This window comes from Fukomys damarensis, unplaced genomic scaffold (assembly GCF_012274545.1).
Source record: "Fukomys damarensis isolate Sample0158 unplaced genomic scaffold, DMR_v1.0_HiC HiC_scaffold_31, whole genome shotgun sequence".
In the NCBI taxonomy this organism is placed as follows: domain Eukaryota; kingdom Metazoa; phylum Chordata; class Mammalia; order Rodentia; family Bathyergidae; genus Fukomys; species Fukomys damarensis.
Window position 1 is genome coordinate 23,750,775 of NW_022900943.1, and position 27,678 is coordinate 23,778,452.

A 27,678-nucleotide genomic window follows, 5' to 3' on the forward strand; every position below is an offset into this window, starting at 1 on the left:
AGAAAATGCTCATTTTTAAGAGCAGGCCGGCTGTAAATAGCTGCGACGGCTTACCTGTTTTAAAAAAGCAAAGAGAATAAAGAATATAGGTTATGGGGCCGGGGATTTAATTTAGTTCATTGGCACTGCGTCCGCCTCGCAAGTGCAAGGTTCTGAGCATGATCCCCAGTACAAAACAAAACAATGTTGCTTATTGCCTACATTGTCCTGATGCATATTTTTTTTTAACTTCTAAGACGTTTTTATCATATAAAATTTAGAACAGTTTGTGTTATTTACTCCAGAGAGCATAATTATTCCTAATGACTCTAGAATCTGGTTTTAGTATTTCACTGATATCAGCATTTGTTTTTTTTTTCTTTTTAAAAAGTTTTAATCTTAGTACTTTTTGCCATCAATATGAAAGGAAAAATAAATAAGAGAAATATAAATGACAGATTAAAAAGCATGTCATTTCAATAACATGTAAGGTTTATTCCTCTCAACAAAAACAAGTCAATTATGGCATTTGATGTGTTGAAAGCTCCCAGCAGTACAGTCATCGTGAAACAAAATGTGACGCCTGGAATGGAACATGCAGGACTGAAGACAGATTCTTGTGTGTTTACAGTTTAAAATTTCACTATGGCTGATTCTGGATTTTACTGAGGAGCCACATATGTGACTAAGACAAAGTCCAATCTTATGTCTTTGCGTATTCCAGAAATTGGGTCTGTGAGGGCTGATAGTACCAATCCTAATCGGTGGAGATCATAGAACATGCTACTGCAACATTCCATAGAGGTGCAAAAAGTTGCCTCTTTCTGTTGGTGCAAATGAGTATGCAGATGTTGCATAGTACAAAAAAGAAAAGATAAAATGATGGGGAAAGACGGCAGTCACCTTTCACTGAATGCTTGCTGTATGCCAAATACTGAGCTTGAGCACTTATGTCGGTAATCTCATTTAATCCTCAAAGCAGGGCTCCAAGGTAGGCGATGTCCTATTACACATAGAGACCGAGGCCCAGCAATTCGCACAGGCTGCAAGCGAGGGTTCTGGAAGTTGAACTCAGGCACTGGGGCACAAGAACTCACCATCCTACCACACTACCTTTCTGTTTGTCAGAGCAGTAATGAGATGTAGTTAACGACGAGTGGGTGCCAGGCACTAGAAGAGCCATGAGTTTTGAGAGGGGAGATAAAATTTTGAGCGGAGATGATTTAGAGAGACTTTGCTGAACAAGAGGGATTTAAGCTGTACTTCAAAGACTTGTCTTTAATGTGCAAGTGACTCATTTTAGGATCTTGTTTAAAGGATGGATATTGCAAAGCCCCAAAGTCATTCAGGTAATTCCATCACCTGGATGGCAAAGAGAAACCTCTGTAGACTGTAAACAGTAACTGTTAAACTGTAACGGTAACTGTAGACTGCTATGGTAACACCAGCATCAAGAGCAATGTTTGGCATGTAGTAGGCAATGATATGTGTTCTGAATTAACAAGTGAACAGAAGGAACTTTTCCTTTAGTTATTCAAAAGTATGCATAGTTATCTACTTAGGAATTTGTAGATAGTGGGATATGGAGCCAATGAGTTTAAACTCTGAATATTGATTGATTCCTTCAAGAAATGTTTATTGAATTGTGCATGCTATTATAATTTATTTTGAAGCAGATCTCTGCTTCACATCTCTGAAACTGCAATATATCTTCGAATTAATAACAAATCTATAACATCATGGTTTTGATGTAATTCAGTACATGTCTGGCATTATACTGAGAACTAGAATACATCTATACGTAAAGCATACATGGTCCATGCCAGAGATGTATGTAAGGGCTTCAGCCTGACTGCAGTAGAGCCCTCACTCCAGTTAACAGAGATGCAGATTAGAGATCCTTGTACCTGCCCTGGCGGATAAACAAAGCATTCATGTATTATGGTAGGAAGGTGAAGGTGGATAAGGGTAGGAAAGGATGTATAATAGCAAATAAAGAAACAGTGACCCAAAGCCATCGTGTGCCTGGAGTCATAAAGGTGGTCCGGTTTATACTTGGATTTTGTGAGCTTTGACTGGGTTATAATTTGGCAATATTAACCACGTTTCACCTTGCTTATCCAGCAGTGCATACAGTCACGACTGGACCTTAAAATAAAGCTAAACGATAGAGAAGGAAAGTCTAATGAGAAAGCCAAATGATAAAGAAAAAAGCGTATATACAATAATTTATTTTATATTCCTGCAACAGTTTACAAAACATGCCTGTGTATGACTAAAAACAAGTTGAAAACTGGCATCACTTCAACGATCAAGGTTTTCATTGAGACAGGAAGAGTACACTAAAACCTTCTTTTTCTGTCTTCAGTGGGTACTTTATTTTATTTGAAATATTTGGTATACAAATAAGGGCAGGTGAGAAGAAAGAAGAGGCTTTGAGTGAAATTCAAGGTAGGGAGATGTGTTCTCTGACTGGCCCTAAGTGGATTCTGATTGTTACTTTGCTATGGAAAACCTTCACAGAGACCTCCCAGAATGTTGCTACACTTACTGGAGAGAGAATAGAAGGAGTTGATCATATTAGTCATGCTGAGTCCTTACTCTCTGCTCTGGATTTAGGTGCCATTGAAAGTGGACTTTCCTAGCCTCATTTTCTGCAGTAGATCCATTTAGTTTTCAGGGTACTCGATCTTCTGTTATATGGGACCCCATACCTGGAACATAAAATAATTGTTATCAGTTTGTCTGAGAACCCTAAGATTGGAAGGCTTCCCAGGGACCATCTGGCCTGTTGAGATGCTATTTGGTAAATGTTCAAGACTCTCCAGGCAAATGATTTAGAATATGCAGTGTTTTTAAAATAAGAGTATATTTTAAAGTTTTTTTTACAAGTATTTAGAAATTACATGCTACTTTTTTATAAAGCTTTGCATTTGTTTGACTGTCTTTATTTGGCAAAATTAAAAATGACCAACTTCACATTGATTCCCATTTTCTCATATTTCAAGTACATATTGAAAAAAAATTGCTCATCTTTGAAATCTTGGTGATTAAGAGCCTTTTTTTCATCCTACGGCTGCTTGCCAACATCCCACTGACATCTTGGGAGCAAGTAAATATTTATTTAACACTGATAGACACCTGAAAGAGCAATTACATGACCACCAATATTATTAACTATAGAACTACTTTTAAAATTTTGTTATAGCCACTGAAATAATGCGTAGCCTTTGTAAAAATTTTGTATAAATCAGGCAGACATGTATATAATGAAAGTGTTTCTGTTCAAATTTCAGTAGCTATTTTATGCTCAAATCATGTAATAATAATTCCTAGTGTTATGCTACTTTCAAATACTAATATAGATTATATATTTATTATTAAAATATTTTATACTTTATTATCTTTAATCTGTACGTTGATTTCCCTTCAGATCCTGATCATTTTATTGTTCCCTTCCCATTATGTTTTTAATCAACCTTTTTAACTAAAGAATGCTTTATCCAATCTAAAGTCAAGCAAGATTGAATTAAAGATTTTATATCATTTTTGGTGCTATCTCTGTTCTGTTGTTGGAAATTGAATATTCAAATTGAATTTCAGAAATATGTTTCAAAGTCCCTCAAGCAAGTAGTAATATTAGGAACCCCCAGTATGTCACCTAATGATCTTTTATGGTCATATTTTTCTTAAGTGTATATAAATAATGCATTATTCCTTTTCCATAGTTCTTGCAAATACTTTATTAACTGCTATTTGCTTTCAAGTTTCCTCATACTGCTTTTACAAGGAGAGTTTTCTTTCTTCACTTTTTAATTATTATTCCACAAAAATGTGTCTTTCGTGAAATCTTTAGTTAGAATTAAATAGTCATATTAATTAAATTAATTAAATTAAATAGATCATATATGATCTCCTGGTACTTCCAGCAAAATCTTAAGTATACCAAACTACATGTTTTCCCCATAATTAAGAAATGTTAGGTTAGAAAGTCCATTCCTATCTCAAAATCTATTAATTAACAGCAGAGATTTTCATCTAGTGTTTTCTTCATGAATGTTTCATCATTAAGGTTTAACTAACTGGAATTTATTTTACTGTGAAGATCTAAGTTGAATTTTTATTGAGATCCCATTTGCCCAGTGTTAAATAATACATCTTCTCTAACAATTTGTTTTGCATTAAGTTGTTGCATTTGTGAAGACTTCCTTCAGCATTTTCTCTTGGTATTCTGTCAAGTTTTTACATAACCACTTCACAATTTAAAGTTTCCTACACAATTTCCAGATTAAATTTACAGTCATTCTGTAGTATTTCAAAAACAATCCCAGGGAAAATTTGTAACTATTTCTGTAAATCCGTGGTTTCTTTGCAGAATTGATTTTCCCAGTCAAGAAAATCTATTTACATACTTTTTTTTCTCCTTACTTTTTAGAACAGTAAATATTTGTCTTGCTGTTAGAATAATGCCTTTATCTGGTTATTGCTTATGTATAACAGAGCTGTTGTTTTATATATTTTTCTTATCTCTAGCTCCTTAATTTACATTATGCTTTGACAGATTGTCTTGCTTTGTTTGGGTGTTGTTGTTGTTTCCCAGAAAGAGGCACAAGGTCATTTATTAGGCAGAATATAAAAGTATACACCCAAGAGTAGAGTGCAGGCATTCTGAGAAATGAGACTCACCACAGTTTGGAGCCTAGACTATTTATGTGTTTTTGGTGGTGGATGTTTTAGATTTTTTAGAATATATGCATGGCATGTGATAATAATAATCTAACCCTAGGTCCTTGTTCATTTGTGATAAGCATTTTCATGTTTGTTCTTATTGTAGGATAGCACGAATTGCTCTTTGTAGGTTCAGGTTTTGGAGTCAAGCTGACTGCTGCTTCAGTCTTGCTTCTATCATTCTTGCCTGAGTAACTTGCAGCAAAGGAAAGTTAGGTTTCCTAACTTTCAGTTTCTTCATCTGAAGTTGGGCCAATAACCCAAAGGCAAAGGGTTATTGCTAGGGTTAAATGAATTTAGATATATGAAAAGTGCATACTAAAAGTACAGAAACTGATATAATATCATTTCTATTGCATTAAGTAATCATTCAAATAATGTTAAAATATCAAGAATGATATAGTACAATTCCATGCCTAGGTCTTCATTATCTGTTGTTTTTCTTTTCTTTTCTTTTTACTTTATGCTCCTTGTTTCTTTTTATGGGTTCATTCAAATAATGTTAAAATATCAAGAATGATATAGTACAATTCCATGCCTAGGTCTTCATTACCTGTTGTTTTTCTTTTCTTTTCTTTTTACTTTATGCTCCTTGTTTCTTTTTTATGGATATTTGCTTTTCTCTTAGACCTTTTTCATCCTACCTATTCATCAATTTGGTTTCACTAGGAATGAAACATGAGTGTTTTCTCAATATCTGTCAGGACTATTTTATTGTATCTCATAATACATTTGCTTGTATAATTTGTTAGAATAGATTTCTTAATATCCATTGCTTGTATTGATGAATTAAATTTTATCCCTTAATATGCCATTGATTGAGTTTCAACACATTTTACTTATGTCTTTGAGTTCATTTTCCTGAGATGTATAGTTCATATTATCTTTTACTGGAATTAAGATAGTGTGTGCATACACATACTATCTTTGTTTGTTTGTTTGCTTGTTTTTGGGACAGGGTCTCACTATGAAGTTGAGACTGACCTGAAACTCACTATGTAGCCCAGGCTGGTCTCAAACTCACAGCGATGCTCCTACCTCAGCCTCCCAAGTGCTGGGATTACAGGTGTGCACCACCACGCCCGGCTCAGATATTATCTTATTACAGGAGTTAGTTAGCATAACTAACTCACAGTGGACAAATGACATATTTTAAAATATGCTTTATGGTTCTCTCTTCGGCAGCACATATACTAAAATATGCGTTATGGTTTACTTCATTTAGTCTTCATGTAAAGGTAGTACAGGTAGTAATAGGAGAGTCAGCTTTCTAAAGCCAAGTTGACTTTGAAACTGGTATCTGTCTCTGTAAATTCCTGATATCAAGTGATGTTAAATTCTCAAAATAAATTTTGCAACTTTGTAACTTGTCTTTTTTTCTGGAGAACTTTGAGATCACTCTTTTTGTAAGTTTGAAGGAAACCATGTGGCCCCAAGACTTTTATTAGGGATAATTCTTTGCTACATTATTTCTATTTTAATTCTTTAAACTAAAAATTATTTAATTCTTTAAACCTTCTCTAGAAATATGTCTAGAAATTATAAGATTTTCAAATTTATTAACCAGTTATATACATAATACCTGATAATATTATAAGCACCCCTTGTATTAGTTTTCATAACTGCCTTAATATTTAATGTTTCTTTAATTATTGGTGATTTTTAAATTTTTTTTCTTGATTAAATTTATTTTTTCCAAAGGGACAGTTCTTGAACTTTTTGATCATTTTTTCCACTGAGCTTTTTTAAAAATTTAATTTCTTTCTTGTTTTCCTTGGGAGTATTTTTTTGTTCTTTTAGGAATTGCATCATTAAAACCATGAGCCATTTATCAGTACTTTAAAACAATTTTTTAAAGATGTGAATTTATTTCTGACCACATTTTTTGAAAGTCATTTGATGTCATTTTGACTGTCACTGATGCTGTTTTGGCTTCCTCTTCCGTAGAATGATAATTGAGAAAAATATTTTAAGCATTTAGTAAACTTTCTTGCAATTATTAGTGACTTTTGGGTTTTGTTTTGTTTTGTACTACATTTTAATCAAAATCAGCAACACTAGTGGTAGTGTAATTATAGAGGTTTCCCTTTGGCTCAGTGTATCTTCAATTTTTCTTTCAAAGCTCTTAAATTGATCCATGAGTTATTTTTTTTAATGCCTTTTTGTAGGACATATGTTTCCATATTGCTATAGCTATTATATAAATAAGCCTTTTATATTCTTCTGAGAAAAATGGATTAAATTATCTGAACACTGCTATGGTTCCCAGGAATTTCTTTTTTCCTACTGCTTGAATTCATTCATCTTGATGCACCTGTCTTCAAGTAAATTCAACTTATTTGGCCTAAAATGTTATACCCTGTGCAACTTATTTTATCATCCAAATATTTTTGTGTGTGTGTTGTGGGAAAATCTATGACCCTTCTGTAACTTTTAGTTTTTATTTTTAAATAAATATATACTACAGTAGGGGAAGTATCTCCTTTGACATCTTAGTATATAAATTTGATTTATGTTTACTTTTCTGTGCTTATTTCCTGATTTCCCCATCTTTAATACTATAGCATAGATTTATATAACAGACTTAATTTATCATCATTTTTCTTTCTCCCCAAAGGAATTTTGTAAAATAATTATTAAGTCAACTCTATATGTAATTTACTTTAGAATCACCTTTAGATCTCTTATCAACAGGCATACATTTTAGTTTTTAATTTTTTTTCTCATTGAGTTTATTGGTACTTTTTAGGGATACAGTACAGTTACATTCATCACTGGGATCTTGTACCTTTACATGACAGGTCTTGGTTCTCATTTTTCCCCCTTACCCCTGCCCTCCCTTCACCCCCTCTTCCCTTCCCTATTTACAAATACTTTATTTCCATTTTTTCATTTTCTCATATTTTTTATTTTCCCTTATTTCCTTTCCCCTACCCTTCCCACTTCCCCTTAATTTTGATATATTTCTTCATAAACTAAAGTGAACATTTATGTTATTTTATTTTGTTTCCCATAGGATATATTTGTAGATGAGTAGGTTAGTCTATTTTCTCAATCTGGGTAACACACAGATTCTGGTTAGCAAGGCTTCCGGGTATTTACTTACTAAACCAAGTGTTTCTAACACAGGCATAATAACATTCAGTAAGCCTGTAGAAAGCCATTATTTTAACCCTTTATGTTTAACAGGAAAGGGGATAGTTATAAAGTAATTTAAAATAATAGCAATAACACAGGGGGGAATGAGGTGTGGCTTAGTGGTGGAGAATTTGCCCAGCAAACACTAGGCCTGTTGAGTCTCCAGCACCACAAAAAATAACTATAATAGGTACAACTAGCTATTTTTGTTGCCTGTCCAAAGGTTAAATTGTTCGCTGTTAAGGATGGAGCCCTGAAAATTCTCTGAATACTAGAGAAAATCATCAAGAGCATTTCAGTCTGGCAATTTGGTTAAGCAAATAAATATGCTTGTGATCCTCAAAAGTTCTAACATCTGATACTATAAAGCATGCTGTTGTCAAGACAAAGAAAACATTTCCCAGTCCTCCGCAACATCAGTGGCCACCAATCAAAGGGGAAGATGAGCCACAGAGGGACTTTGTTCCCATCCATCCAAGTAGGCACGAGCAGTCCTTTCTCCAGCTGGCTAGACTGCCACCTACACCATGGGCTTGATGAAACTCATCTTTCTGACAGATATTTTCTAGTAACATTATTATCTCTCTAAGTAGAAATATACCAAGGTGCTAAAAGTGATACTGGACAAATTAAAAGACATTATTAAAATTAAGGAGCAGTGAATAAAATAGTTTAAATAGAGATTTAGTATTATTTTATTTTGAGAACAAATTTGGATGAGAAACCAAAATAATGGGGGAGAGGGGTGCTGATATCTTCCCACAGTATAGGATCAATTAACCCAGAATTGTGTTTATTTGGGCAAGTCTTTGTACAGTCTGTACCGTGAGCAGAAAAGAGACAGGAGCAAGAGCTTTCCACAGTTGGCAGGGATAAGTTTAGAAAAAGATGCACTCATAATGTCATATGCTATCTACTGCAAAAGCTCTTAAAGTTTGGGGCCAGAAGTGACAGCCAGACCCAGAGTCCTGGTTATGGGTGGAATAGCTTTCAGTGTTGTATTCAGGGTGCTACTGATGGGCAAATGAGATACAGGGAACATGGACGGAGCGTCCAGTTATGACCCAGTTGCAATGTGTGCGATCTCTGGGTTGGTTCCCTTGGCCATTCCTCACAGTGGATTCTGTGAGGACTCTGTGAGGTATAGCACATACTACGTGAGGCATAGTATTCCAAGGAAGTGATTACTGAGCATGCAAACAAAATGCCACTTGTTCGCATGGGCTGCACAGAAGGCTTAATTGTAGTCTTTTAGGTGCAGTAACAAATATCTGCAATGATGAATCAGGTTGTGTAGGGAGGAAACTTCAGTTTATATAACACTTTTCATTGTACAATAGATGCCATTTTCTATTAAGTGTGTGTAAAGACCAAGTTTCTTTACCATTGGTGTACATTGCATTCATAGACTCAGAAAATGGTTTCAGAAGAGTGATGTAAAAGTGGAACTTGAGTAGCTCTGAATCAACTTTCCATTTTCTTTCATCTTTTCTGTTTTGGTTCATGTGTGGGTGGATCATTTCTAACCCTAAGGAGTTCTTAATTTTATTTTCCCATACTATAATCTGATTTTAGACCTGGGATTTTTGATTGGTGTAGAACTCAAAATAAATGCACCCGTTAGGGGTCCTTCTGTTGGGAGGGGAGGCTCACAATCAAGTAGTTCTTTGCTACCTGACCAAAATCAAAAGGATTGGTTTTCTTTGTTGAATGGTCACTACTGTGTTCCTGAGTCGTCATTTGCAGGCATTGATTGCAATCAGAATAATGTTTGTATTAATCTCAGGAGGCCTTGAACCGTTTTTGCCCATCTTTTATTGTTCCAACTCATAACAAATTCATTCCCATAATTACTGATTTCTTTAGCATCAGTAAAAGAACTTTAATTTTCTGATTACTTGTTCTCATTTCTGTTTTGCACACTTGTACAAAGGAGGGCTGGCTTTGTCTTGGATTATTGTTGAACATTTAGTAAGTAGGATATGTGGGTAACTGCTGATTGGTCATGCAATTGTCCCGTTGAGCTGGATAATACCTCATAATCTCGTTAGACAGAATCACACTTTTATGACCGTTTTTATTATCTGGATTTGTAGGCCCTTCTCTTGTAGATAAATTCTCCTTTAGTGTTAAGACATGTATCTGCTATTCCTGTTCATCAGTCATCCCTGGATTCCAGATCCTTTGGGGATCTGGAATAAGGAACTTTTTTTTCTCTTTAACAACTTCAGATGAGTCAATTACCTGAGATTTCAAGTTGGTCTTTACTTTTAAGAGCCACCAAGTACAGATTTATTTTAAACACTCATACATCCAAAGAACTATCTGGGAACATTTGGTGAGGGAATTTTTTTTTTTCAATTTTAGTTTAAGTGCCAGCAGTTGCATGCAGAAGCTAAAATACTGTACAAAGTGCTACTCTTCTAACTCTCATGTTGTTCCTGTGAAATACTTTGAGCTGCTCAGAATAAGGAATGTAACATAAGCATAGAGTAGTGATAGTGTTATTGACTGTTCTGTTTTTGCAGCTGGGAACTAGGACATACTGGAGGGTGGGTTTAGCTGAGATTCAAGGGAGAGAACAAATGCTTAACCAGTCTTTGAGCCTCATTACAGTGGGACTGTGGCAACATGAATAATTCATAACAATAATGGTCTAAAATAATAACATTATGACATATATTATACATGTAAAATATGTTATAAAATGATATCAGTTCCCTGGCATCCATTTTTCAGTTTATCTTTGATAGTGTGCTCAAGTTAGGGATTTAGAACCCACAAACCAAATTAAGACACAAGAATATTCTGAATTCAGTGGTAAATGATAGTCCAATTTGATAGAGAGAGCGTTCACAAAGATTGGGTGAACATGAGCACATGAAGAGCCAGGGGTGTGTGTGTCCTGTCACCTGTGTGGATCCATTTTGGAAACAGCATGACAAAGTGAATGATATTGTATAGTTCTATAGCACAGCCAGTTTAGATTCTAGCTTTACTACTTACCACCCCAGAGCACTGGAGTGACTATGTGTAAATTAAAGCCTATGTTTCGTCTCTGCAATAGCAATGGGAATATGGCGTACAACGTGTGACTTTCAAGAGTACACAACATTATTGCACGTAAAATATATATTACCTGACCCCAGGTGCTTCCTAAGTGTTGATTATTATTACACTGTTAGTAAAAGTTGCACAACTTCTTAACCAGAAGATTGCCTATGCTGAATTCCCCAGAGTCATGTTCATTTCATTCCTTTGAAAGGCCCTAGACAGCTACCCAGGTCTTGAAGGCATTTAGTAATGTAATTCTTTTGGTATATGTTATTGTTGGAGGGTAAGTGTTAATGATTCCAGGAAAAAATAAAGAGGTGTATGGCATAACTCCCTGTGGCTTATTTACAGAGTACTGGTCAGCAAATTCAGCTTGAAAGAACTGCTTTTCTTTCTCCAAGTCTGCTAGATTTTTGACCTCTTGATTGTTGCTTGTATCAAAGCTTTTGGGGCTCAGTCTTCCTGTTCTTGAAAATGAGGAGGCTCTTGGTCTTCTGAAGCCAGTAAAGTGTGAGCCCAAAATATTTGACAGAGGGGGAAGTTTTAGAAGGTCTGTTGTGTGTGTGACAGTCCCACAGAAGAGAGCTCAGTCTTTCTCTCTGCTTTGCCCTAAATATGGTCACCAGCAAGATCCATTACTAAATCTTTAATAGCTCGATTCCGTCTTTGCCTCTGCGTCATCCCTGTAAGCATGCATGCAAATAAAAAGCAAGATGCATCCAGACTTTCTCACAAATGGAAGTCTTCTCAGGATACTGGTACTAACTAAAACAAAATGTCTAACAAAATTAACCTAGATCTGTTTTCTGAGCTAATTAGATATTTTCCCACAGGTAGAAACACCACTAATTCCAAATCTGTTGTTTGCCCATTACCTCCCTATTTTTTTGGTGATATTCAAGAAATTTTTGAATTAGATCATTTCCGAAGTGGTGCATTGTCAGATGGCAGAGTAACATCATCCAGCCACCTCCTTTCCATGTGTAGCTACAGTTTCCCGAGCTGATTGTTTCCTTTTAATTACGAGCACTCTAAGAACTAGTTTGTTTTTGCACCTCAGCATGAGAACAAGTAACTCATTCCTTCAGGCTGAGTTGAATGCAGGAGACTTAGTGAATCTACCACATTACAACTGCCTAAGCCACAAGACAAATGTCCCCTTTTTTTCTTTCTTTCTTTTTTTTTCTTCTTTTTGTTGCCCAGGATCAAACTCAGGTCCTCGCACTTGCAAGGCTGGCGGCAGAACCACTGAGTTAAATCCCTGGCCCCCCTGTTCTATTATTATATATAGTGCTAAAGTTCTTAGGGAAAATGTCTCTCTCCTAGTGGTCTGAATCCTCTTCTGGATGTTTCTGAAGAAATTTTACCCTGTGAGAGGTAACGTGGAAAACTTACCTTTTTTTCAAAAGGGTGAAATTTAAAACATTAGAGTTTTTAACTATATGTTGTTGTTTTTAAATTACTAAGTTAGTTTAGCTATCTATGTCAAATCCCTGTGCACTTTTTAATGTCTTGCTATTCACCAATAGAAAAAAATAAGACATGCATTTTCATTTGAGAGGACTGTACTTTACCATAAGTGGCTGGAATTTCTCTTTGGACTGAACTTTCTTCTTGTTGCTTTGCCCTTTATCCAAGTAGCTATACTGGGAAAATAAAAGGATATGACTGTTTTTTTTTGTTTGTTTGTTTGTTTGTTTTTTGGTACCGGGGATAGAACTCGGGACCTTGCACTTGCAAGGCTGGTGGTGGAATCACTGAGCTAAATCCCCAGCCCTCAGAGCTTTGTGTTGAGACAGGGGTCAAAATTACACCTTGATTCATTTTTTTCACTGCTCTGGTAGTAATGTGTTGAATCTACTAAATTATCATGTGAATTCAGAGTTAGTTAGCAAAGGACCAAGTCATGCTGTTTCTTTTAGAAGCAAGACATCTTGTTTTTTCTGGAATCTGTGACACAAGAGCTCTCCCTTTCTTGAGAGTTTCATGCCATACCAGCTTTAAAATTGGTTCCTGCCGGGCATGGTGGCGCACATCTGTAATCCCAGCACCCCAGAAGCTGAAGGTGGATAGCTGCATGTTCAAGGCCAGCCTGAGCTACATAGTGAGTTGAGGCTAGGCTGGACTGCATAGTAAGACCTGTTTCAAAAAAACAGAAACAGAAGGAAATAAAATAAAATAAGTTCCTGTCAAGGGTGGTATGCAAACAAAACAAAGTAATCCTGTTCTTATTGTTCTCATATTTATTAAGTTCATATGATTGGGTTTAATTTGTTGAACAAATCTTTAGCTAATGCATGCAGCCTTACAAAATAATTGTGTTCCGAGCCTCTACCTTTTCAAAATGAAAGTGTTTACTTTTAGTCTGAGAGCATAACATAAAAGATATCAGAACTCAAAGTTCTTTGATTTTCCTATTTTCTTTATGTTCAAGCTACGAAATAAAAGCTGTAGCTCTTACTTTAGCTAAATGTTATGCTAAATACTGCTTCTGAATAGTATATTGTGGACCAGGCACTAGGTTAAGTAATTGACATTACTTAATTCAATCAGCACAACAAATAGATATTAGTATCCATGCTTTAAGTGAGGAAATTAAGACCTTGAGAGCTTAATTTTATATAGAAATTGAAGATCCAAAATCTGATCGGTGGGCCCTTCTTAGGAGTCTAGTCTTTAAACCACATATATAAAAGAATGTGGTATAAAGTAAAGCAATGTGTGGGCTTCGCCATTAAAAATTAGCTACAGTAACATAAGTTTCCCTTCATTCTGAGCAACTGTAGTTTCCACACATGAGCATCTATGGCAGGCAGTAATTTCTTCCTCTTCCTCAAATATTCTGAACCACCCTGGCAAAAAATGCTCTTTCTAAAACAAAGGTGGCGCATGAGAAACAAACAAAAAATGCCAAGACTGCGTGGTAATTACCATAATCCTTAGTAAAGTGAAAGATTGTCCCATCTCAAAATTCAAGGGGAAACTGAATTAATGTCTTAATGAGAGTTCCATGCATGTGATGAATCAAATACCTCGTAGTTCACACATATTCTTTGAAACAGAACATAAGTCTGTCTGTATGTATGTTCTTGGATTCATTTTCCATATGTTTATGATCAGCATTACAGTTCTCCATTGAGGGCACCTCCGGTGCCATGGTGGCCTTGTGCTCTTTAATGCTGAAGGCCATAAGAACTCACTGTCCAATAATGTAATATAACGACTCCCTACGAAAAAGTAAGACTATCACCCTAGCTAGCTGTCTGTGTCATAGGGTCCAACTTTGAGGTCTGTACCATGGTCTCTTCCTTAAAGAGCACTGAATGTGGGGGACTCGGTTTGAGATTTTTCCATATCCCACATACACATATGTGTATGCAGAAGATTAAACATTGCTAAGTTCTTTGCAAGTCAATTGCCTAGCTATATGATGGGGCAGGGAATGTTCCAGCAGCCTTCTGTCTTGACTTCAGCTTACTGTAAACTTACCGAAATGATGCAAACTTCCACACAGAGGACAATGACGCCATAAAGGACAGCCATTTTGATGAGAAAAATGGAAACCCTCACCCTTCAAAAACTAAGTTACACTGACTTCAACCCTATGATTTCTTCAGTTCAAGGTTACATTTTCTGCCTCCCTCAGACGAATGTCACTTCTCCATGTTGAGAGCAAGAGCGGCATTTGGCATTTGGTTATCCCAAACCCAAATTTCTGACCCTTTGTTTTTAGTACTTTGCCATTTTGATTTTGCTTTTTTAATTTGCTTGTGACTCTCTGCTTCCCCCATCTTTTTTTTTTTTTTGGTACAATGATTCTTACCTTGTCTTTCCCCAGTCCGTTTCTGACCTGGAGAGACGTACAGCATGTTATTGTCAGGACTTCCCGTGCGGGACATTTGAACGCTAATGACTGGAAAACCAATGCTGCTGGTTTTAAGGGTGAGAACTTCTTTCATATTCTGTCACAGGCAAAATATTTTTATTTTTCTCCCATTTTAAATGGAGAGCAAGAAATAGAACCCCTCACACAACTTAAACTTTTGTGCTCACAGATGAAGAGCTTGATCTTTTAGAAAATAAAGGGCAATTGATATTTTTTAAATTAAAACTACACATATAAGGCAAATTTCCTTGGCTTCCCAGACCATAGGACAAGTTTTGAAAAGATCAGCCAATTCCTGAGAATAGCCGGCCTATGGGACTAACAGCTTACTCTTTGCTGTCATTGATTGTATAAGTGGTATCTATAAAAATGTATTTTAAACTTCCTCACCTTCTGTAGTGATTACTTTGCTTTATAAGTAAGTGATGTATATTGTTGGCTTTACTGTAGAACCATGCATTCTATGAGTAAACTTCCACAGATAGGCTTACTTCAAAGAGATACTACTTTATATAAACTACAAGTACTTATGAAGCTTTATAATGTACAATCCTTATGCAGTTGTGTGCAGCATAGGAAAAATGCAGAATATTTTTCCCAAGGCTGATACAGTTTATATTTCCTTCCAGTGATCTGATTTTTAACAGTAGCCATTTTGTTTATTGGCTTAGATAATATATGCTGTAATAAAACAAAAACAATTATAAGAAGCAGATGTGTGGAAAATTATTATACTTACACAAGTTGCAGATGACCTAAATTTTAATCTGTTAAATTACAGCAAGGATTATTTTTTATCATATCTGTAGACTTAACCTTACTCCCAAATAAGTTTAGTGTAATATAATTTTATAATATCATATAATCTAGTATAATATCAATCATTTGTATATGTATATATATTTATATTTCCCTGTAGATGAAAAACAATGTTCCATAGCACAAGGAATATCTCCTTGTAACTTGTGAATCTGGACTTCAGGCCATCAGTAATATGCTGAATAATCTTGGGCAAGTTATTTAAATTCTAAGGACCCTGACTGTCCCAATTTAAATATTTTGGAAGCTGAATATTATCTATGTTTGCTGTCTTACATATGATCTTAATGTATGATGGAATGTATATTTTAAAATTATTTGCAAATAATTTACTATAGACCCATCCTTGGCCAGTACACGTCTGAGATAACCAGCACCATATAAATAGTTCTTTGATTAACATCTTCATTGAAGGCTTCATTTCTAGGAAAAGAACACTATTCCTCCACTCTTGACTCTTATCAAACACTTTTTCCATGCCTGGGAACTGTATAATACAGCAGTGTTCAGTGAAAGAGTTATGAATGCTTGTTGTGATCCCATTGTCTCAAACTCAAATCAAGGCACTTGGTCTCCAAATTGCAGTTGTACGAGCGCATCAAAATTGCTTGAATTTTGTGTTGTTCTAGAAAATCCAGAATGTAATTTTCTTGACATAAGTTTCATTTTGACTACCTTCCACATGCTCTCATCTCTTTTATATAAGTCCATGAGGCTGTGGAGGGAATAGGGGACCAACATGTAACCTTGGCTGCTTCGAGGCTGACATGAACTTGGTAGTAGAAGGTTGACAGACTAAGTACATTGACCTCCATAGAGCTGAGGAATCAATTTTAGCCCAAATAAATTCGGTTTTACTTATTCCTTTTTGGCAATCAAAAAAGAGCAAATGGTTCTAATAAAACACTCCACTCTTTTGAAAGCCTCTGTTGGTTTTGCAGAGGGGGAAACAGGGGATTTAGACAAAATTACCAACCCCAAACCTGACTGTGAAGGGGGCTGAACACTGCTTCTGGCAAGGAGGAAATAGTATCTTACTGTTGCACGTGGCAATATTTAGTATAACATTCCACACTTCTCTTAGATAGCTGCCAAGAGTAACAATTAAAGTTCACTTTTTCATAGATGAATTACCCTGAACAGTATGGGCTCCCAGTGGAATTGTTTTGTAATTTTCTTGATGGAGAGCCCCGTATTTCATCTAAACATGATCATAATGAGATGATTTTTTTTAAGTTATTTTCCTCCCTACTCTAAACATTACCCATCCCCTCCCAAGAGTCCCACAAATAAAAGTGATTAGGGTGGAGGCTAGCAGAAGCCACATGCTTTGGGGATGCAGAGAATGCAGGTCACCATGAAATATTAACTGGAAGAATAAAAAGAGCTAACGTTTGGAAGAGGTTCATGAAACCGGAGCTCAGGAAGAGCTCTTCCTTCATACGAAATGCACCGACTTTTGCAGTCCTTGCTCAGCAGGAATCCGTGGTCACACAGTTCTCCACAGACTGGAGAAAACAGTGGTTGACTACAGGCCAAAATCTTGTGACCTGCCCTCTCGATTCCATCTTCATGCCTCAGAGGTACACAGGCTCGACTCGCATTCGGCCATCTGTGTTGTGGCCCTGGGATATGGAAGGAGTGTTCCCTCTTGGAGCAGCTGTGGGCTTCCCATGCACAGATTCTTAGGGGAGGAGGACGGCCTTGGAAAGCCAAGGAGGCCTCTCTGTCAACTCACTTCTGTTTCTGAGTTGCATCCTGAGGGGTGAGGTGCAGAGAACTTTCTTCTTCATGCCCTGTGCTGTCAGAGCAACACTGTTAATGGTGCCGTAGCAAAAACAGTGTGCAGGGAAGAGGCCTCAGAGATGCAAGCCACAGTCAGCATGCTCATGCTACTGGTGTTCTGATTTTTAACAATTTTAATTGAACTAAGACTATTCTGTCTTGCTGCTTCTTCAATATTAATAATCTGTTGTAACGTAGTTAAATGTCTTTTCGGCAGATTACTTTCTCAGAATAAGCACAATATAATATATACCAATATATACCTCTGAAAACTAAATATGGATTTGCCCTGCTCGCCTTGTAACTCTAGCTAAATTTAAGACAATTCCTTTTGACTGTACTCTTCCTCAAGAGGTAGTTTCTTGAAAAATAGATGGAATAAATGTGTGCACCTATGAAAGAATCTACTTGAAATTGTGCATGAGAATACGAAATCGTCAGTCGTATGCTAGATGAACAGATGTGGTATCCTGAAATCCAAATTCCAGGATTTTGCACCTGACCAACACTTGCAGTGCCAAGAGATGATCTTGGCATTAAGCTGTTGGGGACTTTTGTCAGGATTGTTTCTTTCCTTCCTTGATCTCTTACACTTCCTTTTATAAAAAGCTTTTTCTGCTTTTTGTTTTGCTTTGTTTTCTTTTTTTTTTTTAATCTGCTCTCCTGCTCCTTAAGATATACCATAAAGATACAGACTTTTGCCACCTACATAGTTTTAAATTTTAGTTTAATTAATTTCTTAAATGCTGTCTTTCGTTTATTGTCTTGTAAATATCCTGAGCTCCTTTAAAAAGTGAGCCCAACCCGTGTTGAAATACATGAAGAAAACAGGAATAAATGTCGGGCACCACGGTGTTGCTAGTCCGATCTGCCATGGTGTAATTTACATACCATACAGAAACAGAAATTTACATAGCAGCTAATTTTATTCTTCACTCTGCGCTCCAACTATTTTCCAATATTAGATAACAGTGTGGATGATCCTTCTCGCACCATCTAAAACTCACCCAACTCTAGCAGCAGAAGGCATCTAAGACAGAATACTTACTACAGTTGCGGGTGGATTTTGTTCAGGTCTTTTTTGGGCATGTAGAATCTATGAACCAAACAGCCATGTCAAAAGCTTTAATTCAGGTGTTTTTTACAGTCTGTGGCTTGTATCATTTCAGGAGGACATTAGCTGTTTCTTAGGATCATCTTCCCTCACCCGCTTTAATCTGAGAAAACTGCAAATCCACCATCCCTCTTTCCCTCACGTGCCTGGGCTGTGCAGCCTGATTCTTCCCCTAAATTCTAGTTTTGACTTGAGTTTTGCTTATAATTGAATGCATGGACATCAGTGCTTTAGTTTTTCATCATAGTATTTGTATTTGGATTATATGACTATACGGTTAAACTCTCTTAAATCTAGGAACAGGAATAGATGTCAGATAATAAATTAGGACCTTCTGTCATCTTTACTAGGCGAAAGAATGAAAAATATGTCATTGAAAATCAAAAAATGACAACTAAGTGAGCGAGGTTACCACGTCTTCCATTTCACTGCTCTCCCAGACTGTAAGTCTCCTTTTTCTACCAGCATGTTGCTGAAACCTCCTCAACCCCACTTACTCTTTCTTTGACCACCACTAAACTACTAGATTTTTTTTTTTTAATTTCTAACTGATTACCCACCATGGGGAAAACACTTGACAGTCTAACATAATTTCTTAGCCTCTGAGGCCTTAACTTTTAATAACCTTTATTTCCTTTAATTGCCATCATTTTATTTCCACTGTTAGGGCTGGTAACTTTAAGATGTTCCAATATATTTTAATACCTACTTGTCTTGCTTTGAGTTTGTAACACTTATTAAAAAGAATTACAATTGCTGAAGCCATTAAGCATGCCGTGTGTTGAATCACAACAAAATATTTTGAATTGTTTTGAATTGTGTGTGTGGTTTGTCTTTGGTTTTGTTTTGTTTTTAGTGTATAAAGTGATTTCTAATGTCTTCCTATTCCAAAGGGTAAAGTTTCATTTTATTTTATTATTTCACTGTTCAAATAATATTCCATCTTTTCTGATCAGTGTGTGGGTTCTCCACTGGTAGCTGTGAAAGGTACATAATGTACCAATATTGGTAATCTCTACATCATGTCCTTGATGAAAGGTCAAAATCAAATGTTACTCGTGTGGTCAGTGTCAGAGGTGGGATTGGAATCACATGTTTCATTCTAGTCTGAACTCATTTGCAGAAAGAAACTTCAGTTCTTACTTAGAATGATAAAGGGAAACAAATGCATTTGATTTGATCTAATAAAATTTGCTCTTTGAAAATGCCACCTTGTTTTTTTAAGATTGTTTTCTGTGCTCTGCAAATTCATATTCATTTCATACCTACTGACTTACAGCCTTTTGTTTTCAGTTATTGATCCTTGCATATATGTAAGCTTACATTCTAGTTCATCTACAAAAAGTTTTGGGGCACAGGGTTCAGGGATTTTACCGTTATCCTTTAGTCTTGTGGATGATTTTCTAAACATCTGCAGGGGAATATGGAATCCATGATATCAGACCCTGCTTAATCATTGTTTAATCTAGAGTTGGGTATCCAGAATGACCCATCAGACTGTTCAATTCATGCCTACAAGATATGTAAAATTAAAGCATTTTCTAAAAATTTCTAAAGTTGAAACAATTTCTAAAAAACAAAATTTTGTTCTCTCCCTTCTATTCTTTCACCAAATGGTAGCAATAGACTTGTCAGAGTTTGGAATTTCATGCTTTGTTGTGGTTTTTTATCACTGTGAATTGTAAATACACATACAGTAGCTTCACACTAAAATCCATCCTCAGTGCTAGGGCTGCATGCAGCTCAGTAGTGGAGTACTTGCTTAGAATAGACAAGGCCCTGGGTTTGATCCCCATCAAGACAACAATAAATAAGTAGAAGACAATACCAATAATAATAATAATCCATCCTGCAAATAGAGTGAAAATGATGGTTAGTCTAGTTGTTTATTCTCACTAATACCAGATTTAGTTATTTCTCGAATAAAATTATGTTTAGAATGATTTTGTGGTTTTACCACAATCTCAAAAGCTTAGTTGCATTAGCCAGGTGTGGTGGTGCACACCTGTCCACCCCAGAATACTTTGAGAAAGCCAAGGATTTTGTGCCTTGATTTTAGCCGAATATGTGTAGCTTTTACCAAACATAACAAGAAAGGCTGAGTTAAATAAAAGTACCTTGAAAATGGAAAATACTAAGTATATCTCATACATACATACATATATATATATACATTATAATATATACATATTTCATACATAAGCATACATATTCTCTACCCCTTGATATAAGGATAAAGATATGGTACAATGTTGTGAATGACAGTGTTGTTTGAAAGTTGAAAATTAATTACATGACTTTAAATGAGCTAGAAAAGTGCACTTAGGACTTTCTGACAAAATTATCACTAAGGTGTCTTTAATCATTTTTGTCCTGTAATCATATATGAATAATAACACAGTGATACTTACATTTTGTTTTGCTATGTTTCTGTGCCACTTTGGAGTCAATCTACTAAACCTTTAAAGTAGTAATTAATTACTTCAATATAGGAGCCAGCAATAGGAAACTGAACTGACTGCTGTCTGTAAACCAACCTCCTATTGACCCTTTAAAATTAATATACCATTCAAAAGCTATTTTGTCCAAAATCTTATTTTTGAATAATATGCAAAAGCTTCTACATTTAAGAGACACTCAGTGTCTGTTTTGGGGAATTGCCTGAAATAATTTGACTCGCTAATTCTGTTGGGCTGGGGCTTAGCTCAGTGATTTTTACTTCAAGATCATGAGAGGGGCCACCCTTAATATTACCACATCTTGATATTTTATAGGAACAGTTGTTTTTTGGACAAAAACAAAATTATCAAGCCCTAAACTCAGTGATCATGGAGGATAACCAGCCGGAGACAATGCTCTTTTACCTGCAAGTGTGTTCTGACTATAAAGTAATGAAATGGATTTCTGTGAACCACTGTTCATTGACTCCTGAATTCAGTTCCAAAATAAGATTTATAGGATTGAAGCCAAGACACAATCTTATCAGAATGCACTCCCACACATTCTCTACCAGAGACCATTTTGAATTTCAAGCAATAATTTTCTTCTTGAAGGTTTCTATAAAACTTACTCAGTACGATCATTCAGACAACCCAAAATTAAGTCTCAGTTGCTTAAGCAATTGAACCACATACCTGATGATCTTCATACATGCTTTGACTTTGTGGAAATAAATTTATACAGTAAGAAGCATCATTTTACATACACAGTTTAACGCTTTTGACAAACATAATCAAGGTGTGCTTCATGTCTGCCACCCCAACAAGTTCTTTTTTTCTATTTATCCCATAGTAGACAACCACTGACTTGCTTTCTGTAGCTATAGATTAGATTCTGTTTGGTAAACTTTCATAAAAGTATAATTGTTTGAAATTGGCTTTGTTTTATCTCTGTGTTTTATAGTACACTTCTGTTACGAAGCAAATCAATTCCTTTTTGTTGCTAAGTAGTATTCCACTGTGTGACTAAACCTTAATTTGTGTATTCCTTCACTTTTTAGTGACTAACTTATTTGGGGGGATACTGGACTTTGAACCCAGGGCTCTGCACTGAGCTACATCTACACTTTTGGTTTTTGTTTGTATTTTGAGACAGTCTCACTAAGATGCCCAGGATGGGCTGCAACTCGTGATCCCTCTGCCTCAACCTCCCAGACAGAGTACTGGGATTACAGGTGTGCACCCACTACTCATGAATGACTGTCTAGTTTCCAGTTTGGGGTTGTTATGAGTAAAACCAATACAAATAGTCACACGTACAAGTCTGGTTGGGCAAATTTTATATATATAGTTTAAATTAGACTTCTGTAATTTGAAGCAACCCGGAGAGATGAAGAAGCAATCCAAATGGGTGACCCAGGTGTAGACCATTTCAGGGAGCCAAAAAGGATTTGTTCGAAGAAAAGCAAGGAGAAGATCATAGCTAAAAGGAAGTCAGCAAAGCTAAGGAGGAAAATAGTTATCATATAAAGGATTTAGCACAATTATTTACTCATAGGAAGCACTAAGGTAAAATTCTTTATTATCTGTATATCATGCATTGTTCTAAAACAATGTATGTAGTTGATAGTCTGTTGACATTTGTGTATAGTAAAAATTGAGCATATCGATAATGTTACGTGTACAAGTCTGTCTCAGGAAATGGTGTGTGCAGTGCAGAAATACTACCCCATCACCACTTTCAAACGTTAGAGTCACTGCTTTATAGTCACTTGTCTCCTGTAGCACTTCTAAGTTTATCTTTATAAATTTTTTTCTCTAGTTTGGGTTATTGTTTTCATTGTATTCTGTCAGTGACTTTAGTTAATGATTCTGAATAAGTGGTTAACCTCTTTGTTCATGTTTTCTGTTTTTTACTATTACTTGGATTTCAATCCACAGTAGGTGGGAGATCAACAGTTTTGACAAAAGCATGATATGCTGATGATTACAGATTATATCAATGCCATGTGTATAACCCAAACCAAAAGCATGAGTAAATATAAAGCAAGGTTAGAAGATGTTTGCGAACTTCAGGATTACTAAGTTTGGGAACCAAAACTTGTCTGCATGTGCCTTGAGTTGTTAGTCAGTTTGAACAAATGCACTCTTTTGTGTGTGTTTCCTGGAAGACAAGGAATTACAGCCGGGGAGGGGTAACTACAGTAAAAACCCCAGTTTAGAGGAAGTGGGATGGGGGACAGGGAGGGCTTGAAGTGCAAAAAAAGGCAAGTATGATGTGATAAGGAAAGCAGTTTAAAAGCAATAAAGAGCAAAGCTATTTGAATCCTAGAGTTGGGAGCTCTCAGTTGTTTTGAAATACACTTGAGAGTCTCTGTAGTATTTCAAGAAAGTGAGTTGGATAATAGTGCTTCTCGAGCAAGTTGATTCAAGTTGCTAGTCTAATGTCAGAGTTTTATCTGCTACATTGCTAGTGTGGATCCATTAATCCCCAGATATGTCCTACAAAATAACATGTTTATAACAAACTGACTTGTGGAAATGGATGAAAATTCTCTTGCGGTGATCGTTTTATATTTATCTTAGTTTGCAATTCTGTGTACTCATGACATTAATGACTATGACATATAGAAAAATTTGTTGTCCTCTCTTGGCCTCTTAAATGAGAGTTAGAGTTAGGATATATGATCATCTTTGGTAGACTCTTTATTTTAAAAAGAGAAAAATACTTTTGAAATGGCATTTTAATATACCCAGAGCAAAGGGTATGGTGATAAGATTGCTTCTTGAAAAATATCAGGCCAGAATTTTTTCTTTGAGAAAGCTTTGGTGAAGTTTTTGCATATTGTTGTAATTCACAACCTTCAGAAAACCGCTTGCCTTCCGCTACTTGAATTTCTTGCTAACATACAGTTGCATTCTGTGTCTGCCACATGATTTTTGCAAAGAATACGAACCAAGTAATATGATTCTGGTTTGCATCTTGCAGAATAGGATGCAAACAGTGACAGAGGCATCGTGGGTTTAGAGTGACTCTTCCTCTCAAGTTTTATGTTAATACACTATTTCTCAGGTCTGAAGCCAACGAGGAGTTCTCAATAGTCTTAGGAAGCTGTTGCTTTTTTTTAACTTGCCAGAGGTTCCAGTGTACATGCCTTCTTAATATACTGTGTTAAGATGGTTTTGTCTGGAAATCACTTGTGTCTGTTCATGTTACTCTCAGAAGTAACCTCCGAGCCAAGGCAGACAGTATGTGTTCAGCTTTGTTCCACAGTTCAATATTTTACAACTTAGCCTAAAATCCTCTCTAATTCCAGACATGTATCACTAGAGAATTGGGGGCCATAACTAAAAATGTGAGAAATAATCTGTGCGTGTTTGTCAGGGCTTCCACAGTTGGTTGCCCAGTTTTTAACTGCACAAAGGGGCCAAGCTGAAAGATAGATTGGTAACAGAAGTCTAGTCTGGTCACTACACACCAAGCTTTGTGCACTTAAAGAATAGTGATGAGCACCTCTAATTTACACAGGTCTTACACGGGCACTTCTGTTCTGAGGTCTCTTAAAACTGTTGAAGACACAGATGTCTTAAAGGTATTGTCTTACCTTTCTCTCGTTGTTGAAACAAAATATGCAAAAATCACAAGTTAAAGGAGGAAGGTGTGTTTAGCTCAGTTTAGGGAGGTTTTAGTCCATAATCAGCTGGTTCCGAGACAGAGTGGCTTGGCAGAGGGGCAATTCCAGAGGAGAACCAGTTCATGACAAGCAGAAGATAGAAAAAGTAAGCAAGCACAGGAGAAGACAAGCCTCTTTCTATCCCTTATACTTTGCCCAGGCTGCCAGAATTGGGAGGGTGCTGAACCAATCATTGTACTGATTTAGTAGCCATATACCCTTAATCCTGCAGCCCTTAGTTCTATCATTGCACCATCAGTCACGCACTCTAGATTCAGCCACTTCTGAAAAAGACCCACCTATGACTGCATGAGGCTTTGGGGGAACAACTAGACACAAGCCAAAATATTCCACTCCTACTCCCCCAAAGACTCATCCACATCCCTTTATACAAAAGGCATTTAGTCCATCTCCAAAGAGTTGCTGAAAATTCCAAGTCTAAAGTCTCCTTTGAGCTTTAAGGCAAACTCTTAGCTCTGACCTCTATACAAATGAAAAGGAAGTGAAACACTTCCAATATTCAGTGGTACAACATAGACATTACCAAAAGGTACAAAGAGGGGTTACAACGGAATGGGACCATACCAAGTCCAAAATCTAAAGACAAACATTAACTCCTGTAGCTCCATGTGCGGCTTCCATGGTAATCTTTGGGAGATGTGAACTCCAAAGGACTTGGGTGGCTCTGCTTCTATAGTATTTCTGATGCTTATAGATCCCACAGCTCTTCTCCTGGACCAGCTCTGCTTCTCCGTGCAATTTTCCTCAAATGACCCACATTCTTGGCTTCTCAAAACTTCTGGCTTCCCCATTGTACCTTCAGCTTCACACTCACAGCTTCACACACTCAGGCACACTGCCCGGCCTCCCAGGCCTTCTTCTGAAATCTGGTCATAAGCCTTCTTCCATTCTGCATGCAACTAAAACCAGCACCATGTGGATGATGCCAAAGTCTTCCATCAGCTAGAGCAGTAGCCGGGCTTCCTTCTGTTGATTGTAGAGGTCCAGTGGCTATGAACCAAATACCAAAGAACAACTTCCCTCAGCTGCCACCTTTCTGGAACATGGTTCTCTGAGGCTCTCTTCTCGAAGCAAACTCTTTCACCTTTGCAGCTCTGAGGCTACAGAGGCTGGATTCCTGTTGGTTTTTATGATGTCCTCAGGCCATCTTTTCGGTTGTCTTCTGAAATACTTGGCTTTTTCTTGCTAGTCTTTTCAACAACTGATTTCTCCTCTATTCCATCTTTGTAGGCCACAACTTTTCTTTCTGGTCAAATTTACAACATTTTGAATCATTCTCCTGGCCTCTTTGTTCTTGATTCTCAACATAAATCTGTCGCAAAGTCCCCAGTAGTAGCCATGCCACCACTTCAACATTAGACTGCCTTGAAATTTCTTCTGCACGATTAAGTAGTCCACTACCCTTAATCATAGTCTCATGCAATGTGTCGGGACATGGGCAAAATGAAGACAAACTTTCTGCAAAGTTATAACACACATTTTCTAGAGTCCAAAAACTAATGCAGTCCTTCTTCCCAGCAGAAACCTCCCAAGCCTGGTCTTTACCAGTAGGATTTCTGTCAGCCTGCTGGTCCTCTGAGTTCTGACCAGAATATCCTATCGAGTACCACCTGAGGTGTTCCAGCCCTGCTTTTTCAGCTGGCATCTCAACACCTTTCCTAAGTCTTCCCACAAACCAGGCCAAAGGCTCCTGAACCACACGGTCAGGTGCAGTCACAGCAACACCTCCACTTCTCTGGTTCCAAATTCTGTCTTCGTTAATTTCTTTTCCTTGCTGAGACAAGATGCCTGACACCCAAAGTTAAAGGAGGAAGGTTTATTAGCTCACAGTTTAGGGAGATTTTAATCTGTAATTGGCTGGCTTCAAGTCAGCATTGCTGGGCAGAGGGCAGTGCCTGAGGAGAACCAGTTCACAGCAAGCAGAAGACAGCAAAAGCAAGCAAGGGAGAGGACAAGCCTCTTTTTCTCCCTTATATTGTATTCAGGGTACCAGGATTAGGGGGCTGCCAAACCAATCATTGTACTGCTTTAGTAGTCACCCACCCTTAATCCTAGGACTGCACCATGAATCGATCACATACTCTAGATTCAGCCACTTTTGAAAAAGCCCCACCTATGACTAAATGAGGCTTGGTGGCGGGGACATCTAGACACAAGCCATGCTGAGTATCCATGCAAAGATTATGTTATTCATTTTAATGTTCACCCATGGTTTCCATCTTGATGTTCATAGAACCTATCCTTTATTAGCAAAGTGACTCAGCGCTACCAAATTTAGAATTCTCCAGTGCTACTAGAATTGAATTCATAACTGTTTCATTACTGGTTTTATTTCCAGCTCTAGAGAAAATTTCAAGTAAAATCGCATAAGTGAGATTTCGTATCCTTCACTCCTTTTTGAGATGAAAAATGATTGAAGCTACATGAATTCACATGTAATTCTTTCATTTGGGATTGAGTAGAAGGAAGTTCGTATTTGGGGTAAAAGTCCTTGTAAATATTGACATGTGGGACACCTGGGCACTGGGACTAGAGAAAGGCTTAAACTGGAGCTTTCCATGATTACCATCCAGCTGCCCTGTGAAGGTGCTACCTACTTGCCAACAGCATAACTCTGGGTGTGAAGGAGAAACATGTTGAAGTAAGCAGGAGAAACTCTCTTCCTGAAATGAGCACATGCTCACCATTTGCATCCTCATATCCAATTTCTAGCGTAGACTGATGTGCCGGCTCTGCACCCATCATCAGGGACAGAGGACTGTCCCTGATTGTGCCCACACTGAGCCTGTACAAGTGGATGCTGTGGGAAATGATGACCCAAATGAACAAGAGGTAAAAGGGCCTTATAATAGTATCTTTTAAAAACATGGCATTAGTAGATGCCATTCTTTTATTCAATCCAGAGAGATCTTTATATTGGTGCCATTGTCTTTGATATAAACCCCATCTAAAGATGCAAAAAGAAATCCTGAAAGTTAACCCTCCCCTTGTTCTGTGCATGACTTTCTGAGGCCACTGCATCTAGTAGGGTCAGGTAACACG

At 36.9% G+C, this 27,678-nt stretch overlaps 1 protein-coding gene across 2 annotated transcripts in view; it reads left to right on the forward strand.

The window, feature by feature from the left end:
* Positions 1 to 27,678, forward strand: part of Pcsk5 (proprotein convertase subtilisin/kexin type 5) — a 410,777-nt gene that overhangs the window by 203,369 nt on the left and 179,730 nt on the right. For both annotated transcript variants that reach the window (XM_033757658.1, XM_019207714.1), the window contains exon 10: positions 14,738 to 14,841. In XM_033757658.1, the coding sequence (XP_033613549.1) occupies positions 14,738 to 14,841 (104 nt within the window). The remainder of the gene's footprint in view (positions 1 to 14,737; positions 14,842 to 27,678) is intronic.